Consider the following 21,324-nt stretch of genomic DNA (forward strand, 5'->3'; position numbering starts at 1 on the left):
ACACAGTTCTCAACACCACTGGAAAACCTCCATCCAAGAGGGTTTCTTTGATGATGAAATTCAGCTTTAACCAAGGGGAAAATGCTTGTACACAGCTGAAATATACCCCAATGATAACCAGAGCAGAAACCAGGTTTCCGGACTACAGAAACACTCAAAAACTGGATTTTCAGAGTAGGGTTTTTGACAGGTCGTACAGGCTGGCCGCATAGGTCCGTACAATATGGAATCCGTATAGTTTGTATGTACTGATTAGGTTTTCCATACAGCAGGGCAGCAGTTGATTACTCTCTTTGCAAATCAGCATCCCCCTTGAGCCTTTGAGCTAGGTGCCTAGATGAGAGATGCCTCTTGGAGTAGGCAGAAAGGGTAAGGTTGGCCATGCAAGGTAAAAGACGCCAATTTGCTGGATAGCCCACTGATGCGAAGTACTCTCAGATCTCCTTGATGTGTTGGCACATCTAGTTCTGGATGAGACATTTTGGAAGTAGCCCGGTCTGTTGTTGGTCCCGTGGTCAAGGAACCTCAAGGTTCAAGAGAACATGGGCATGGTTGGATTATGGAAAAAGGGCATGTTATGAGATAAATCATACATCTAATTGGATTAACCAACAAAATCAATTTTATACATGGAAGTTTAAAAGCTTCTTCCTCTGATTTGTTTCTGTTTAAAAATTCTGTTCTCTTGTTCTGAATAAGTTATAATTTTATATGGCAGGCTAATGCATGTTGTTTTTTCAGGCATGAGCCAGATCAAATTTTTGTACGCAGCATCAATGAAGTCGAGGTCAAACCAAAGCCCAAAACATATGTTAATCCTTCATAAGGAAGACGTTCTTGACTGCTTCAAAAGATGGGAGTTTAGGTGCTCTCATTATACAAGTCTTTGTAGACAACAGTCTCCAAGTTGGGCTTGTTGTGCTAATGGTAGACGGGAATGTTAAACTCGCTGTGCAAGTTACATGCTGTGAGGTCTTAGCAGATTCGGCATTGAGAAGACATTTTGCCAGTCGTGCTCTTGGCAGTAGTATCTTTCATTTTCTCAAGCCTGGACAAATTGCTATCGTGATAGCTTTGCGAATGCGTATTTTGAAGTCGTTGCTCTTGCATTCAATATACTAATTGACAATTGCTTTTTGATGTATATGCTTCTTTCCATGAAAGTTATGAGAAGAAAAGGTCTTGAAATGTTTCGTTTGTGCTTTGAGATGACACTTAGATTATTGATATATATGCAAATTGTAGTATTGAGCTAATAGATTGCACTTTTATCAAGCGAAACCTTATCTGCAGCTTCATTGCATTGAATGAATTTCAGGCTAGTGTTTCATGGTAGGACTCCAGCATTTCAAAACGAAGGGTAAGTTGTGGAAGAAGTACAACTTTCTTTTAGAAGTATGTGTATGTTCTCAAAGAATATGAAGACAGGGTAAGTTGTAGGAGAGGTACAACTTTCTTTTAGAAGTATGTGTATGTTCTCAAAGAATATGAAGACATCAATAAGTGAGCACTATGGATGAGGCCCATGCTATGTTTAATTGCATTTCTTGTTGACCTAGTTGCGAGCATTAGCCTAATGAGACTAAGTCTGGTTCTGGATTCTAAGATTAATACACAACAGGATTACGAGATCATCCATAAGCACTTTATGAATGTTGACAAGATTTTACCCTCAGGTCGAATCACGTAGCAATCACTATATTACACTGAGCTGCAGTGTTCATCATGCATACAATTCTCATTGATAAAATTATTAGCAAAATGCACATGGTCCAGAGTTGGCTTTATAATTCGTGCAAAACTTCTTGAGCGCTTGATATTTTGATTTGGCTTAAGTTTTCTTTTTCCATTGTTGACGGTCATCGAGCAAGGTGAACACAAAATATTGTAAAAGCCTTCAATGTTCACGTTATACTACACCTGCCTCTCAAGTGAGGAACATTCATGCTCGATCCCTCAACATTAAAGGAAGGATGCATCGGTTCTAGACTAATATATTTGGAAAAAAGGGCTCTTGATTATCAAGGGATGGGTAAGAAAAGGGCAAGGCACATAGACAATTCCCTTGAAATGTTGTGCATGATGCAATTCACAGACCTGATGACTTGATGGATTTGGAGGAAAACGTAACTACATTCAAGGGGCCCCTTTGAAGGCCAAGGAAACAACATTGGAGATCTTGATGGATGCAAAAGGTTTGATCACTTCTCGCCTTTGACGTATGTGAACAAAAGGTGCTCAAAGATGTGGTAAAGTGTAGTCCTATTGCATCGTTTCACACACCACTTGACTTCTTGACTTAAGAGTAGGGAGCATATCTCATTTCTTTTGCTTACCCATGTAGCTATGTTCTAGTAGTGGTAAGCCTTGTTGAGGGTTTCAGTATCATCTTCAGTAGCCTGGACTCTGCCCAAAAGTTAAGAGCTTAGCTTTGATTATCCTGTGTGGCAAGTTAAGAGCTTAGCTTTGATTATCTTTTAGCAGTCTTGTGCGGCGAGGTCGCCTTGTGAACTAGCTCTTCAATTGTTTGTGTGCGGGGTGGGAAAGCTTGGATTCCTTGTAGAGCTGAAGACGCCCTTGTCTTGGCTTTTAGGTATCCATTTTTGCCTTGGTGAGACTTGTCGATGCAAGGTCTTTGAGCACGATGATGATTTTGTTAATGGTTCTTCTTTCACTCTAGGATAGTTGCACCTTTGTGTGGATGATCTTTTGGGCACCTAAATATGAGTTCTTCCATGGTAGTATCCCTAGGCTATGAGTGACCTTTTAAGGATGGTCTTTTGGGCATCTAGATATGAGTTCTTCCATGGTAGTATCCCTAGGCTATAAGTGACCTCTTAAGGATGGTCTTTTGGTCACCCAGATATGAGTTCTTTCATGGTAGTATCCCATGGTCCTTCGAGCTCCAGATTCACAAGCTACTTGTCACGGGATCCTTTAACCTTCTTGAAGAGAATAATCAAAAACTCATAAATTATATCAAATATTAAAACAATTACTTGAATTAAATTAAAAATTAAAAGCACATAACAAAACATAAGGCAAAAGAAAAAAAAACATCACCATCAACACAATCAATACAAAACTGGGTGCAATCCTTTCCTCCCCTTGTGTGTGGCCGTCTCCCACACAAGAGTATTTTTATTAGCTTCCAAGCAAAAATAGGCCATAGCTTCCAAAAATATACAAAGTATGCTTTTAGAGAGCACGACACTCTTCCACAACAAAAATAGAGTGTCCCAAAAATATGGGCTAGGGTAAAGCCTTTAGGCTTTAATAAATTCAACATTATAAATGTATTTTTCCCAATGTATTAAAATGGAAAAATCAACTACTAAGGTTACAAGCTATGCTTGTAAAAATAAATATGATGCTCAAAAGAAACATTCTCCTCGACATTAATCATCAATCATCGTAATCTTCATCACCTGAAAATATAAGCCCAATTAATAATTAAATTAATCCCACAAATATTAAACAGGCACAAACCATAACCAACTCATGACTACCAGGTGTAGGTATCCCAGGAATCATCCTGCCGTACAAACCTAACTGAAATAATCATAGACGGTCCCAAGCATACGTCATATACCGCACGTATTAATATTTATAGTGGTGTCACCCACGATATTAACCTAGCCGGCATGACGCAAGAGTAACCTAGGCGTCCCCAAATTACTCAAGAGGGAAAAATAATATTTTTAAAGAGGACTTAAAATATATTCTCATGCCATCCCTCTTGCTTGAGTTTGCAATTGTCCTCAATTGCTGGTTTGCTGGGTTTGAAAAGAACGAAGGATCTCAGGATAAGCTCGGAAAAATTTCTCGGGCATTCATTTTGCATCTTCTTGAGGATGGTTTTTGCATGTCAAAAGATATTTGATGTATTGGTTTCCTGTTCTTGTTGTTGTTGTCTCTTGATCAATAATAGCATCAGGAACTAAGACTTCTTCCTCTCCTTCAACAAGAGGTGGTTCCTCATAGATTGGGTGAGAAGGAAGTGTTCCTCGAAAGGGTTTCAAGAGATGAATATGGAAAGAGTTGTGGATATTCCAATTAGATGGCAACTCTAGTCTATAGGCCACATCGTTAATCTTTTCAATAATTTTAAATGGTCCATAGTATCTAGGTGCAAGTTTAATTGCAGGGAATTTTTCCACACTCTTCAATAGTCTCTTCTCAATTCTCAAAAGTATATAATCACCTTCTTGGAATGAAAAATCTTTACGCTTCCTATTTGCTTGAATTGTATACTTCTCTTGAGCTCTTGCAATACAATCACGCACTTCAAATAAAATGCGATCAAAGTCTCGAGTATATTGGTCAGCAGCTTCAATCTTATGGGAGAGTCTAGTAGCCGGAATAGGCAAAGATCTACCATAGATAATCTCAAATGGTGCTCGACCAGTAGAGCAGAATGAGGAGTATTATTATAAGCAAATTGGAGTAGATGTATGTACTTATCCCATGAACTAGGTTGCTGGGAAACATAGGCTCTAAGAATATCCAAGATAGTGCTATTCGTGACTTCGGTCTGTCCATTTGATTCAGGATGAAAAGCCATAGAAAAATCTAACTTATTGCCTAAGTTTGAGAAAAAAGCAATCCAAAAGTGACTACAAAATTTGGATTCTCTATCAGAAACTATCACTTTGGGTAGACCATGATTAACAAAGATTTGCTTGACAAATATGGTCGCAGCTTGCTGAGAAGTGAGTGTCTTTTTACATGGAATGAAATAGGCTTGCTTACTAAACCTGTCCACTATTGTCCAAATCATGTCATGATGACTGGAAGTAGTAGGAAAGCCTGTAATGAAGTCCATAGACACTTGTTCCCATGGTCAGTTTGGAATGGGTAAAGGCATAAGCAATCCCAAAGCTTTGCCTTTGTAGCTTTTAATCGATTGACAAATGTTACATTCAGCTACAAATTTTGCTACATCATTTTTCAAATGAGGCCAAAAGAATTCTCGAGAAACTACTTGAAGTGTTGCGGAAACTCCTCTATGTCCCATGAATGGTGGTTGGTGCATCTCTTCCAAGACAAGTTGTCTATAGGGTTGAGTAACACATAATCTTTTCTCAAAGAAAAGATAGCCATCATTATGAGAATAATTTCCTTGAGGTGTCCAATTGTTTTCACGCAATTTGATCCATATCTCAGAAAAATCTGGATCTACTTCATAAGTTTCTTTCATAAGTATAAATGGTTCACTTTCAATAGCGAAAATGTTGTTGATATGTGGTCTTCTACTTAAAGCATCGGCAACAACATTTTCCTTTCCAGGTTGGTATACAACTTAAGCTTGGTTTCTAGTCACTTGAGAGCTATTTCTTTACTTTTCTCATCACTAAATTCGATGGTGAAGCAATTGATAACTTGAATCAAAGACTGGAGAAACTTGCTTGGTTCTTGAATCTTCAAATTGGTCTTAATCTTCTATGAAATATCTAGCAATCATTTCTACTTGAATTTGGGCAACTAGATCTTGAAGATAACTTTTGCTAATCTTGTCTCGATTTTTCTAGTTAGGCCAGGGCGTCTAAAATTCTTTTCAGGAGCTAAAGTTTTCTAACTAGGTCTATAAGGAAAGAATATTCAGAAAACAGATACAAAAGCAAACAAGAAATTGTATACAATAAATAATTTTGAACACATACCTCCACCTTTGGTTAATGTGTCGAGTGCGTTAACCTCTTCGGTGTCAAGCATGTCCTTTGGTGCAATTTGGTTCTTCTTTTTAGTTGGGCAAGATTTAGCATAATGTCCCATCATGTTACACCTGAAACAGTTGACAATAGACAGCTTGGATACAATGTCATTGGTCGGGCTATGCATGTCAGATGCTTCCAGAGTTTTAACTTTCTTCTTAATATATTTGTTCATTCTAGACAGATGTCGTTCAATCTTTCTTTGAAATTTATCCCGATGCTCTCGTTCTTGATTCAAAAGAATATGGAGAGAATCAAGCTGTTCCTGAATAGTACGACGGTGTTGCGGATATTCACCCATTTCCTGACAATTAAAAGGAATAGGAAAAATTAAAACAAGAGAAAAGATAGGGTTTCTTATCTCATATGGAACGTCGAGCTAGATGTGAGTCCTGCCAAGTTACTCAATACACAAATGCATAATTTTTCAAGAAATAATCCATGTACTCTTTAAAATTAGAAAACTAGCCGTAGATTAAAGCAACATTTTAATGATATCTTCACTAACAAGCTGTTTATATTATTCGTACTTCATGAGGATTTAGAAAACAACATTAGTCACAAGAATTTGACTAAAGTCTCAAAATTTCTCTTGAGGTAAATTCTAAAAATCTGTAGAAGAAATCCAAACTAACTATATGTACATGAGATTCTTTTCCATAAAATATGATGGGAATAGTAAAAAAAAATATTTTCTTTTGTAAAACATTTTACTGATCTCATTTGTAAAGCTTTAAGCTTATTTGAAAGCTTTTAAAGCTTAGTCAGAAGCGTATATATATATATATATATATATATATATATATATATATATATATATATATATATATATATATATATATAAAATCTATGAAGCTTTTATGCTGATTAAAGCTTAATAAAGCTTTTAGCTAATATAAGCTTTGTAATATCAAAGCTTTTTAAGCCGCAATAAGCACAAATAGAAAAAATCAGAGTTTGAAAATTCCTCCCCCTCCCCTGAATTCGCAGCGCTCGGCGCCGCCGGGCGGCCAGATGGAGATAGGAGTGCGCTGCTGCTCGGGTATGAAAAGGAGAGAGAGAGAGAGAGAGAGAGAGAGAGAGAGAGAGAGAGAGAGAGAGAGAGAGAGAGAGAGAGAGAGAGAGAGAGAGAGAGAGAGAGAGAGAGATCAATTGGAAATTATATATATATATATATATATATATATATATATATATATATATGGCTTTTACTCATTTCTCACAAACTATTGCGCTTTTACTAATTGAGAGAAATTAAGAAAAATCCATCACCTCCCACCCTTGATTATAGAATTCAGACAGTCTTATTGGTTTAGCAATCATGCTATGACCCTCCATGCTCCTCTGCTTGCTCTTTCAATCCGTACGGACAGAAGAGGATTAGTGAAGAGAAAGGTGGTTTTATGGTTTTGGGAAACCCACTAATGGTTTTCCACCTAGTTTTACAGTTTGGGCAATAGATTGATGGAGATTGATTACCCAATGGTTTAAAACAAGCTTTATTCCATACATAAACAAAAATCCCTAAACGTGTTCTTCTTTAATTTAAATTCAAGAAAATTACCAAAATCACCTTTGTTTTTGTCTCTTTCACCTCTTTTGACCGCCTTCAAGAAAATTAAATTACACCAAAGCTGTGATACCACTGTCATGGGATCCTTTAATCTTCTTGAAGAGAATAATCAAAAACTCATAAATTATATCAAATATTAAAACAATTACTTGAATTAAATTAAAAATTAAAAGCACAAAACAAAACATAAGGCAAGAGAAAGAAAAACATCACCATCAACACAATCAACACAAGGCTGGGTGCAATCTTCCCCCCCCTTGTGCGTGGCCTTCCCCCACACAAGAGTATTTTTATTAGCTTCCAAGCAAAAATAGGCCATAGCCCCCAAAAATATACAAAGTGTGCTTTTAGAGAGCACGACACTCTTCCACAACAAAAATAGAGTGTCCCAAAAATATGGGCTAGGGAAAAGCCTTTAGGCTTTAATAAATTCAACATTATAAATGTATTTTTCCCAATGTATCAAAATGGAAAAATCAACTACTAAGGTTACAAGCTATGCTTGTAAAAATAAATATGATGCTCATAAGAAACATTCTCCTCGACATTAATCATCAATCCTCGTAATCTTCATCACCTGAAAATATAAGCCCAATTAATAATTAAATTAATCCCACAAATATTAAACAGGCACAAACCATAACCAACTCATGACTACCAGGCGTAGGTACCCCAGGAATCACCCTGCCGTACAAACCTAACTGAAATAATCATAGACAGCCCCAAGCATACGTCATATACCGCACGTATTAATATTTATAGTGGTGTCACCCACGATATTAACCTAGCCGACATGACGCAAGAGTAACCTAGGCGTCCCTAAATTACTCAAGAGGGGAAAATAATATTCTTAAAGAGGACTTAAAATATATTCTCATGACACTACTACTGGCTCTGTAAACATCACCATAAATCTTATGAAAAGGATATTATACCGCCATATTTATGGGCGAAGCTCTAATGAAGGAGCGAGAGCAAGACCAGAAACCTCAAGGTTCGCTCAAGGTTCTCTCCCTCGAGAAGTGGTCAAACCATGTCGGATGCCACGATGTTTCAACCATTTGGTGCTAATCATGAGCTTTGTTTATCGCAAACTGACCACAAACAACAAGCAACCAATAACCATAGTTATGGCAATCGAGACATGTCTCATTTGTTGTACCATTAGGAACAAGTGTTCCTCAAAACATAGAGTAGCAAGCATACACAGTATAAGCACAAGTCCCACTTTTCACATGAGCTCATTATAGAAGCATCTCCACCATGGAACCAATTCTTCTCTATTTGGACAAGGAATAGGGAACGCAACGAGGAAGGGTAAAGAGCTAATGCTCGGGACTACTTGAAACTACAAGGGTAGCATTCACATAACATGTCCTTGGCTGCAACATGTAGCTTCAGAACTAGGTCGATAGCATAGGACGTGCTATTGGAAAACCACCGCCAAACCCCGTGGGGCAAGAATTCCCAAACCTTGAAACAGAGGGTTTTGTGCAACCACTCCCTTATATTCCACCGCAATGTGAATATGGAGAAGACATGCTTAGGACAACATTTGAAATGGGAAGGGGGATTGGTACAGTCATAATACCTAGAGGCTTAGAGTTGGCAAAAATAAAGACAATCTAAATCTCAAGGATGAGGACCAAATTTGATAGATCTGGAGATCCCATTCAGTATCTAGAGAAGTTCGATCAAATTTAAGAGGCCATGGGAAGGATTGATGATCTCGCCATGATCTGTTCATTCAGACAAATCACGCTAGTGGTTTAGGTCTCTAAATCCACATGAAAAGGCCAACTGATAGAGATGGAGACACGCATGAGATGCAACCTCTCCCTCCCCTCCCCGACGAGAGAGTAGATGGCTCATCGCTCTCATCGATTGATTTATGATCAGCCTCAAGAGAAAGAGGCTTCATGACCATCTCTACAAGTCTAGACACTACATCTTCGATTGGCAATGCAATAGACCTAGTAGAAAATCTCCAAGATCAGTACTTCTTGAAGAAATTAATCAAAACTCACATAATCATGAAGGATTAAATCATAGACTTGAATTACATTGACAAAATTGAAGCATAGCATAAAATAAAACATGAGATAGAGTAGACATCAACATCAATATACTATTGGTGGGTGCAATTTCCCCCCTCATGCGTGTAGCTCCCAATTCCACGACATGAGTATTTTGAGAATTGTATTCAATATATATCCCAAGGAGCTAATAATAGTTGTGCGTACAAATTTAGGCTTGCTTTTCCACTTTTGCAAAAAAAGCTCAAGTACTAGAGCTTGTTCCTCTTCTAACATATATGCTAATAATTTAGAAACTCCAGGTACTAGCGTGCATAAATAATTTATATAATCTTTTGGCATGTGGCCAACAAAAATAACTCATAAAATAATCTTGTGCACACTCACACGCAAAATAACCTTGTGCACATTCGCACATAAAATAACCTTGTGTCCAATCGCACATTCCATTTATTAAGCTAGTTTCTACACAATTAATCAAGCATATTTTTTATGAGTATTGTGCATAAAAATATAATAAAATATATAACTGTAAAATAGTCCTCCCGTTTGAAGAGAGATATGTTCACGAAGGCTCTCTTATTACGAGAGAAGTTTGAAGCTTTTTACTATAAAGCTTCAGTCTTACTACCATTTGGGCATTGATCAACCACATGATTCTTGCAAATGTTCACATTGATCAGCCACATGATTCTTGTAAATGTTCATGTTATCATTACAGGGGGGATTTGTAGCCATTTATATGGTAGTGATGTGTGAATGTAAGCTAATAAAGGGACGGGACACTTTTTTCCTCCTTAGGAGGTTTTTCCACCTGAGCATATGTGTGGATGTAGGCTAATCATTAGGTGAAATATGGACTCTCATTTTTGCCCCTTAAGGATTTCCACACCTCCTCTCTCTATAAAAATGGGCGCATGGTGAAATTTTTACAAATCAACTCAAAAGTGAGCGGAGTTTGGACATTTGGAATCTACTCTTTGAGACCTTTCCAATGATATATAGCATGATAAGCAATTTTGAATATTCAAGCCATGTCATCACCAATTTGGGGACTTCTTGAATATTCAAAATTGCTTATCATGCTATATATCATTGGAAAGGTCTCGAAGAGTAGATTCCAAATGTCCAAACTCAACTCACTTTTGAGTTGATTTGTAAAAATTTCACCATGAGTCCATTTTTCTAGAGAGAGGAGGTGTGGAAATCCTTAAGGGGCAAAAATGAGAGTCCATAATGTGTCAGGGTGCTTTTTCCTTGATGAGTTTTTTCCCCCTCCCTGAGCATACGTACACACTCTTATAAGTGTGTAAGCAACGTTATCATATCACTTTACTTATATTCACTCATTCTCATCAATCTACTTTGAGTGGTGTTGTTACTTATATTCATGCATTCTCATCAATCTACTTTGAGTGGTGTTGTTACTTATATTCATGCATTCTCATTAATATAATTTGAGTGTTGTGCTTCTCTCTATCTCTCCTTGCTGTATATGTGTGAGTTACTATCTTTATCTCCACATCAACATTTCTTCTTGGGCTTCTTGCTTGGCTGGCTACTTTTGTTTTGTGATGTTCTTGGTCACTTTGGCCGTTTGTTTGTTTGAACCCGGCCACTTCTTTTTGTTTGTTTATACCCGGTTGCTTTTTTCATCCGATGGTTTGTGAACACACTCTCTCTCTCTCTCTCTCTCTCTCTCTCTCTAAGGCTCTAACATCCCCGTCTCGCCAACAACTGCTGCTGCTCCTTATCGTCGGTGCCAACCCTTTGGCTGACTCTCGCCCTCGTCTTACCAGGTTGAGCTCCGTAGGTGACGAAGGCAGTGGTGTAGCATGAGCGACTGCTAAAACAGGGCAAGGAGCATGACGACGATGGCTCGGCTAGACACAAAGGTGACTTAGAGGCGGGGTGATAGGCGCTTATTTAGTATGGGTCTTGGGGCATGGCTAGGTCATGCATGCTCTATGGTCGCATGGGGGGACCAACCACGTGGCTAGGTCATGTGTGCTCTATGGCCGCATGTGGGACCAACCACGTGGCCATGCCCATGTGACCATACAAACACTCTATGGCCGCATTGGGGGACCAACCACGTGACTAGGTCCTGCGTGCTCTATGGCTGCATGTGGGACCAGCCACGTGGCCGTGCCCATGTGGCCATACAAACACTCTTTTTTATTTTTTATTTTTAAATTGTTACTTTAAAAAAAGAAATAAGGGGGGTTTTAATATAACTAAAAAATAAAAATAAGGAGGTGTATTTTAAGGGGGGAGGCAAAACTTTGGGGAGAGGGACTATGTGTATAACTGTGCGTGTATGTTGTAGTGTGAGTGCATATTTGTGCAAGTATGTTTGGCACATATGTGTGTGCATGTTAGATTGGGTGCACACATGAGTAATTATGGTTTTAGGATTTGCACGTGCATGCATGCATGTGTGCATAAGTAAGTGTGTACACATGAGTAATTATGGTTTTAGGATTTGCACGTGCATGCATGCGTGTGCATAAGTAAGTGTGTACACGTGTGCACAAGTGTGTATGTAGAGAGTGTGCATATATGTGTGTGTGTATGTGTTGGTGGTGCAGGTGTATTTATGAATGTGTGAGTGCATGTGAATGTGCGATGTGTTAAGATTATACATGTACATGTGTGCGCATGTGCATATGTCAATGTGTGTGCTGTGCATGTGTAGGATTTAATTTTTTACGGAGTGGACATGTGTGTGTGGTGTGATGTGTAGGGTTTAATTTTTTAAGGAGTGTACAAATGCATGTGTGTGTGTTTTGTGTGTGAGTTTATTTGTGAATGTGTGTGTTTATGTGTTGGCTTGTTTGTGCACATGAACGTGCAATGTGTGTACATGAATTTGTTTTAGTTTTTTTATTATTTTTAGTTCTATTTTTTTATCATGTGTGTGTATATGTGTATAAAAATGGTAAGAGGTGCTATGTTACCTATGTACACAACAGGGGTTTAAGGTTTTGGCTTACCCTTTGGACTCAATGAGTGAAGGTGGAGAATTGCTTATGCATCCATGATGAAAGCTTGGACACCACCACCACTGATGGCTTTGCTAGTGCACTTGTTTGAGCTTTTATCTTTCTAGTTCCAACTAGTGAGTTGGTGTTGCAGTGTGGTGCACATGGGTGTTGTAGAGGGTTGTGGTGATCCCTTTGAGCTTGGGGGAGCAATGGAAGCATGTGTGTAGCTAACTTTGTAGAAGCCTTATGCTTCTAATAGCCCAATTGAGAGACCCACCAAAATTTTGGCTACTAGGCTTGAACTGGGGTTTGAGGCCACCACCTGACTCTCTTTGAGTTTGGATAAGGGGGTGTGATCTACAAGGTCTTTGGGACCAAAATGGAAGGGTTTTCATTGTAGAATCCTTGAGCTTTCAACACATTAATAATAAACAAAGACATTAGGAACTCAATGGAGTCTTTTTGGGCCCTTTAATTTGCCATGAGGTTATGGAAACGTTTAACTTTTTGACAAATAGGAGCCCGCCATGTAAGCAAAAACCAATGGTTTGTAAGAGAGGTGTAAGAGTGGTCAAAGGGTGCACTTTTTCCCCCAAAAAGGGGAGGGGGCAATTTTACAATTTTCGGACCTCCATAACTTCTACATACAAGCTCCGATTTGAGCGGAGATTACAGATCCGTGATCTACGCATCAAGAGCTTTCCATAGATATGTTACATGATATGGTTTTATCCGCTAGATTTTAAATTCCATTTTCCCCCCAAAATTCAAATTCGAATAAAGTAGCCGTTTTGAAGCTTCTAATTAGAAAACGTTTCTTCTTAAGAGAAAAGGTTTGACTCCCTTAAACTGCCAAATAAAAGGGCCCAAGAAGACTCCATTGAGTTCCTAATGATCTAGTGGGGCTTGAGTTATGTGTAAAACTATCTTACATTAGGCTTTGGCTTAGCAGATTAGATCTCTACTTATGGGAGTAGGCTTTGGTTTAGCTGATGGCTTGCCATGTCTTTGCATGGGCATCACACCTTCCTTGGCTCTAGCTAGGGTACTCTTATGTACCCAATCCTTCTTAGTTACCTCCTTGCTCTGAAAGGTGGTTGAGGATGACATTTGTCTTTGTCAGTGAGGTTTTGGATCTCTAAAATGGTTTACGAGGGTAGTCGGCACACGAATGAGGCAAGAGGAATGTTGGGTGGTGTTAGGGGTTACCTGATGTGAGATGACCTGAATTTGGAAGACAAGGTTTGGGATGTTGATAGGTGTTTGGGATGTCCTCATTGACCATCAAGAGTATAATAACCATCCTATAGGGAAGCTCTAATGTTTTTGTTAACTGATTGTATAATTAGTAGCTACAATCTATCACCTCTCGTGGATGATGTTCTCTTTCATCATACCTTAAGGGGCCACATAAAACTTACAAGATCTGGGCTTAATTTTGCAACTGATTACATAATCAGCTGCAATCCATCCGCTCCTATGGATGATGCTCTCTTTCATTGTACCTGTGTGGCGGGGATCACATAAAACTTACGATACAGGTTTAGTTCCAATGCAATTATAGCTTTAAGATAACCTATGGTTATGGATTGGGCATTATTCACCGCAATGATGGTCGATGCAGATTGTGCAAGGGGTGGGTGGCCTAATGAGGTCCTCGTCTCCCAAGATAACATTATGTCTAGTCTTAATGTCAACCAAGACAACATTGTGTCTAACCCTGAGGTGGGCCACACAAACAACAAGGTAGTCTTTTTGGGGGAACTCTAGCGAGGAGGTTCCATTGTGAGGTTTCATTCACTAGTTTTGTTTTGAATGCATTGAGCATGGGATTTTGGTACCTTCCCATCATGTAAACCTTATCGCAAGCTTCAGCTGAAGAGTTTCCATGGTCACGATAGTGTGTGCCCAGTTCCTCAAAGTGGTTAGGCTCCAAGAGAGGCTGATATTTTGGGTCCTCTCTTCACCATCTGACATCTTGTTACAAGCCTTACGAATATTGATTTTGACATGGTGTGAGATTCTTCTGTGTTGCTTGCTCTGTAGATGTCTATTCAAAGTGGTTCAAATGATTGTATCATCATACTCATTGGGTGAGAATGTCTCCACCCATGGGATAACTCTTCCCTGTTTTTAGTTCTATTCTCTAGGACTACTTATTTTTGTATATATAGGAGTGATTAGTTTCTTAATCATGAGAAGAACCAAACTTTCATCTCTCATATAAGGATGTTCAAGAATCATGGTGTATGACCCTCTTCTCTGAAAATCCCATCACCATAAATGTGTAGAGGAAGCTAAGCCCAAAGTTCTTAATCTTTACATCTTGAAGGATGCCCAATGGTTTAGTTGTGTTCCATTTGGCAAGCTTGACCACCCATGAGTGCCTATTAGTGGTGGTCATCCTCTGGCACCACAAATGTGTAGAGGAAGCTTAGCCCAAAGGTCTTAATATTTGCATCTTGAAGGGGTCCCTTTGGCACAAGCTTAAACACAAGGCTAGTGCCTACTAGTGGTGGACTTCCCTAGGTGATGTTTTTTTCTTTTAGGTAACACGACATTCATTTCATCACTTTTGAAGCTTGTTTATGGCACTTTTTGCTATCCTTTGATCTTGAATATGGAAGGAGAGTGCTCAATGTGGTGCCTCCTCCTCTTGAGGTTCAAGTGTTTGGGCTCTTAGGTTCTTAGGTTCAAGTGTGTGGGTTATTAGGTTGAAATGTGTGGGCTCTTAAGTTCCTAGTCATCCAGTCATACAAGTCATTCCAAGCCAAGAGTTCCCTTATAAAAGAGAACTTATCGGGACTCCAACCTCCAACAACAAGAAGGTTGTGAGGTATGCTATGTCCCTCTAGTGATAATCAAACTCACTGAAAAGATGCAGGGGAGAAGAGAGCTTGAGCTCTTGCAAGCACACACACACACTCACAAAACCCTAAAAGAGAACACACAAGGTGAGAGGCTGAAAATCTTCTTCTTCTTCACACAACACTTAACACACCATATACAAAGATAAGAGTACACACTATGAAAAGGTACTCAACCAAATACATACTAGGGTTCTCTATAGTGTGAACCCAACTAAATGAGCTGGCACTATAACTATGCCAGTCTCTAGAATGGCTGTCACAAAGATAAGAGTACACACTATGAAAAGGTACTCAACCAAATACATACTAGGGTTCTCTATAGTGTGAACCCAACTAAATGAGCTGGCACTATAACTATGCCAGTCTCTAGAATGGCTGTCACACAACCTGTCATCTCACCGGCCGCATATCACCCATGATCTCACCAACCATGCCAGTGGAGTAAGTGTGGGGCCACCCAACCATGCCAGTGGTGTAAGTGTGGGGCCTATCCCCCAGGCGAGTCATCAGTTTCCACCGCCTCACTAGATGAGCTCGATATCTCAACACTCCCCCTTGAGCTCAACTCCATCTCGCGAAGCCCTAAATCTGCGAAGTTTCTTTGTACCCAATGCTTTGGTGAAGATGTTAGCGACCTGATCCTGTGTGGTGCTGACATAAACAAGATCAACGTCTCCTGCCAACACCTTCTCTCTGACAAAATGGTAGTGGACCTCTATATGCTTCGTGCGAGCATGAAAAACTGGGTTCTTGGCCAACTGTATACTGCTAATGTTGTCACAGAAAATGACAACTTGTCTATCCACTGATAGACCCAAATCTGCAAGTAGCTTTCTCAACTAAGCTACCTCACATACTGCCATAGTAGCACCTCTGTTAGAATTTCGTGGTGCTCATGCTAGATCAAATATGTGGAGGAGAGAGACTCACAAAATACAAGAAAAGATCTTGCTTATTAAGTTGCTCAAAATACAACTAAGCTTCATGCTCATAAAATGCCTTCTAGCTCCACCTTTAAATAGGTGAGCTAGTGGACCATAAGTCCATTCACCACACACACCCTTCTCCTCCCCTTTTACATAACCTTAGTCTCTTAATACCCCCCTCAATACCAACTATGAAAAAATTGGAATAGGTGGTATTGGACATAGGATGCCTTTATAACATTAGGCGTACAAGGTTAGGAATATAGGTGTTTAAAACAATTTCTCAGTGGAGTTAGAGACTGATACAAAGTTAGCTTCTAACTCTTTGTTATGTTAGGACATTTGGAAGTGATATGTCCCGTTTGTTTACACTTGTTATACATTTCATTTTGTTGGGATATTTGATCTAACAATTATTTGCCAAATGATCCACCTTTTTGCAATGGCCACATCTTACTTTGATCACTTGATGTGACAAAGCTTGTTCGATATTCGATGAAGTTGTTGCATTTGAAGATTCAACTCCTCCCTTTGGCCTCTTTTCTTCATATCAAGACAAGATTGAATGACTCCTTCAAGGGTAGGATTAGTTATGTTCTTCAGCTAAGGTGGGGTACACCTTCTTGACTACTTTTAGCAAAACAGCCACTCCATCATCTTCATCCATTCTCGCATTCACTGATGCAAGTTGAGCCATGAGGCCCTTCAAGTGAGAGATGAAGGCTCCAATGCTGTCTCCCTCTTTGAGTTCCAAGCTGAAAAATTCAATTTTAAGTGAGATCTTGGAATTCTTACCACGAGCTCCATAGAGCTTGTCAAGCTCATCTCATTTCTCCTTTGCTAGTCCACATGGTGAATGAGAGCCTCATCAAGATAAAGCATGATGATGGCTTGTGCCCTCTCATCATCTTCAATATCTTGAGCCTTAGTTCGATCAATAACCTTGCTGGAAATGAATGGCCAAAAACCTTTGGACATCATCTTGTACTTGACAAGGACTTGCCAAGTGTGGAAGCCTTCTCTTGATGAGAACTTCTTAATTTGGGTATTGTCCTTTGACATTGGGTATTGAAGGAGATTACTAGAGAGTAATGGCCTGATTTATGAAGAAGAAAAAAAACCAAAAATTTGTGATGTTTTGGCTTAAGTAGAAAGAGAAAGGCTTATGAGAGTGCAACAACCCTTAATCAAGCCCAAGGATGTTGCATAAAAAAGGAGATTAAGATGGTGAAGCTTATGGTTTAGCATTTAGGGTTTGTGCCCAACCACTAATTCTGATAGAGATTAGCTTCATTAGTATCAAAGAACACTTTGTTTGGTGATTAAGATCACCATTAGTGTTTAGCAACACTATTAGTGCTTAAGAGCACATTTCTAGCATCTAATGACACTTGCATTGGTGATTAGATTCACCATTAGTGTTTAGGAACACTCTTAGTATTTAGAAACACTTTGGAATGGCTCCCCTTTGTTGGATTAGTAGCCTCATTAGTGTTAATCAACACTATTAGTGCTTATAAGCACACTTTGAGAAGCTTTGTGCACTTGAAGATGTTGATGAAGCTTGATGGCAATGGCTTATGAACACCTCATGGTGTATGCCCACAACATCAGAGTATCTGGAACAAAACACTTCAAGAAGCACTTAAGAGATTTTGAGCTAAGAGGAGTGGATTAGTGCAAAAAAGACCCTTGATTTTGAAGCTTTAATGGAAGCTTCAATGGCTCCCAAGTGAGCAGCCTGGTTTTTTTACCCCAGCGCACGCGTGGAGCAGCCATTGGGGTAGAAATTTGAGCTGTAGATACTTGAGGCTATGGGCTTAAAAATCCCTAAGCCCACATAGCCTATAATCACCTACAGACGGCGAATGGCTGTACGACAGCAACTACGCAGAAAAATGGGCGTCGATTTGAACCAGATGAAATGCCGCGGCCAAGAGGAGAGATGTAATCCGTCAATTGCTTGTACGATTCTGAGCACCCAGACCTTCTCTACACTTTCCTAGATGAGAGCTCGCCGAGTAATTGCCTCCACGAGATGCTAGAGCTCCTCCTCCATTGGCAGGAGGTTCAGCTCCACACAAAAAAGGGAATAAAATTAACCTATTCTACACCACAAAAATGACCTAATCTTGCCAAGCTCTAGATACCATGTTAGAATTTCGTGGTGCTCATGCTAGATCAAATATGTGGAGGAGAGAGACTCACAAAATACAAGAAAAGATCTTGCTTATTAAGTTGCTCAAAATACAACTAAGCTTCACACTCATAAAATGCCTTCTAGCTCCACCTTTAAATAGGTGAGCTAGTGGACCATAAGTCCATTCACACACACACCCTTATCCTCCCCTTTTACATAACCTTAGTCTCTTAATAACCTCTGTACTACTGGATAGAGCAACCGTAGGCTGCTTCTTGCTACTCCAAGTCACAGCAGCACTCCCCAAAGAAAACATGAAGCCACTAGTAGATCTTCTATCTGAGATACTACCAGCCCAATTAGCATTTGTGTACCCATGTATACATATCTCTGTCCCAGTTTCATAAAATACTCCACAATGCAAAGTAGACCTCACATACCTTAGTATGCATCTCAATGCATCCAAATGTGGCTTCCGAGGAACCTGCATAAACTGACTCACCAACCCAACAGCATAGCTCAAATCTGACCTGGTGATCGTCATGTAGATCAAGCTTCCTACTATGCGCCTCTCCAATGAGTTCTCTGAATTTTTGAAGAAGAATGGTATTCGGAGATAGTTTACATGTAGATACACTCCGCAGCAAAATGGAGTTGCTGAGCGAAAAAACAGGCACATTGCTGAGATTACACGGATGGGAGAGAAGAATATGCCGCATAGCTATTGGGCTGAGGCTGTTTTTATAGCAGTTTACATCAACAGGACTCCAACTGCAACCATACATGATGTAACTCTAGAGGAGAGGTTTACTGGCAGAAAACCTGATTTGTCTCATCTGAAAGTCTTTGGATGCATTGCATATGTGCATGTGCCAAATGAGCTGAGAACTAAGCTGGATCCAAAAGCTGAAAAATGTGTGTTTATTGGGTATTCCCTTGAGCAAAAGGGATACAGGTGTTATAACCCTGCTACACGTGAGTTGAGGGTAAGCAGTAGGGATGTTGTTTTTGATGAGATGAGCAGCTGGTATGCTGCTGAAAAAGAAGCTGTTGGGACTGATGTGAGTGGAATGTGGTTGCACACAGAATGCAAGTTAGCAATCACAGTCTTTGAGTGGACCAGGAGAGTCCTCATCTAGTGGTTCAGTTGATAGACCATGGAGTGGCAGGCTACGTCATAATACCAGTCCTACAAATGTGATTAGTACATCACATAAAGGCAAAGAGAAAGTGGTTGAGCCCCTTAGTATGCTGACATTTCTGCAGGGCATTCTCATGTTGATGGAGAGTCTAGTGGCTCTCAGAGATGAGTCTTGATGAGAATCTTGGGATACCAGCTATGAGAACACCTGGTGTAAAGAAGGCTATGGAAGCCATGAATGCAAAGCTACGAAGATTTGGGAGAGTGAAGAATCCTGTGCAGAGGTTTACCTATGATGGTTATGTGACACATCACTATGCATACATGGCAAAAGTTGTACAGGTTGTTGTAGAGCCCACATGCATTGATGAGGCTGTTGGAAATGTGTGTTGGGAGAAAGCTATGGATGAGGAGATGGATGCACTATATGGAAATGAGACTTGGGATTTAGTGCAATTGCCTGACGGCAAGAAAGCCATTGGATGCAAGTGGGTGTACAAAGTAAAACATAACAATGATGGAAGCATAAGCAAGTACAAGGCTAGATTGGTAGCCAAAGGATATGCACAGACATATGGCATTGATTATGAGGAAACTTTCAGCCCAGTTGGCCAAGATGGCAACAGTGAGAGTCGTGATAGCAATGGCTGCGTCAAAGCAATGGTCTTTACATCAGATGGATGTAAAGAATGTATTCTTGCATGGGGATTTGCAGGAAGAGGTGCATATGTTACAGCCACCTGGTTATGAGGATGTGAGTCACCCCGAGCATGTTTGCAGGTTGAAGAAAGGGACATATATAAGAGATCACTCCCTTCTCAGCATTTCCCATCTCATTCTTGCATATTTGCTAGAGGTCATTGGCTGTTTGCAACAGTCTCTTATGCTTGTAAACACCTACGGGCTTCCCTCGTGCTCATTTTCAGCAATAATCAATTATCCATAGCCTTCTAGAGTTTGTTCTTTTGTGCCTACAACCTATGTTTTATCCTTCTTTCATGGTATCAAAGCCAAACACTAACCTACAAGTAGGAAAGTGCTACGTTTTTCTAATTGGAGCAGAGGCTTCCTCAACTTTGCTACCTTTTCTATGTTTGTACCTTGGGACTGCTGCGTTTTTGCTATTGGAGGCTGAGGCCCTCTTCTAGGTGCTCAGGACAGGGTTCCTGAGAGTCTTTCTTTCTCTATTTCTCTTTTCGCACCCTCCCTCCCTTTCTTCTTTCTCTCCTCTTGCTGTGCACAACTTGAGAGAAGGCTATTTGCTATTTTTTACAGCCCTCTTGATTCAAAAGGTTTCTTGTCAGAGGACATGGCTTTAGGAGATTTCTCTAATGTTGCTCCTTCTTTAGTTGATATTCCAACACCTTCACTGTTGCCTGGTCCCCTGGTCCCCTGGTTTGGATGAATAAGAATCATTATATATATATATATATATATATATATATGTATGTATGTATGTATGTATGTATGTATGTATGTATGTATGTATGCATGTATGTATGTATATATACACACACATACACAAATATACATAAATATGTATATACATAGAAATATATATATTTGTGTGTATATACATATCTATATATATCTATACATATATATAGATATGTATACACACACACACACACACACAAATATATATATATATATATATATATATATATATATATATATATATATATATATATATATATATATATATTTGTATGTATACATATCTATCTATATATATATATGAATATACACACAAATATATATAATGTATCTCTCTCACTGTGGGTCCATTTTATTAGTAATAATGCTAGCTTTTACATATGTGTGGTAAGCTAGACATCTATAGGGTGTGACAACTCTTGAAGATTAGGCAGTTTTGCGGGTGCCCTCAGACAAAGGAAGCCTACAGAAGGCGCATGCCATCTTGTCTCGAGTGCAAG

The 21,324-nt window shown here is 39.4% G+C and overlaps 1 protein-coding gene across 1 annotated transcript in view; it reads left to right on the plus strand.

Moving 5' to 3' along the window:
• The window catches only part of LOC147608761 (mitotic checkpoint protein BUB3.1-like), a 37,356-nt gene extending 36,165 nt beyond the window's left edge, over positions 1–1,191 (plus strand). The window contains exon 9 of the mRNA XM_086788335.1: positions 742–1,191. Within this exon, the coding sequence (XP_086644461.1) occupies positions 742–826 (85 nt within the window). The 3' untranslated portion in view covers positions 827–1,191. The remainder of the gene's footprint in view (positions 1–741) is intronic.
• Positions 1,192–21,324: the final 20,133 nt, after the last annotated feature.

This window comes from Cibotium barometz, chromosome 52 (genome assembly GCF_041138505.1).
Source record: "Cibotium barometz isolate CiBa-2024 chromosome 52, ASM4113850v1, whole genome shotgun sequence".
NCBI classification, from domain to species: domain Eukaryota; kingdom Viridiplantae; phylum Streptophyta; class Polypodiopsida; order Cyatheales; family Cibotiaceae; genus Cibotium; species Cibotium barometz.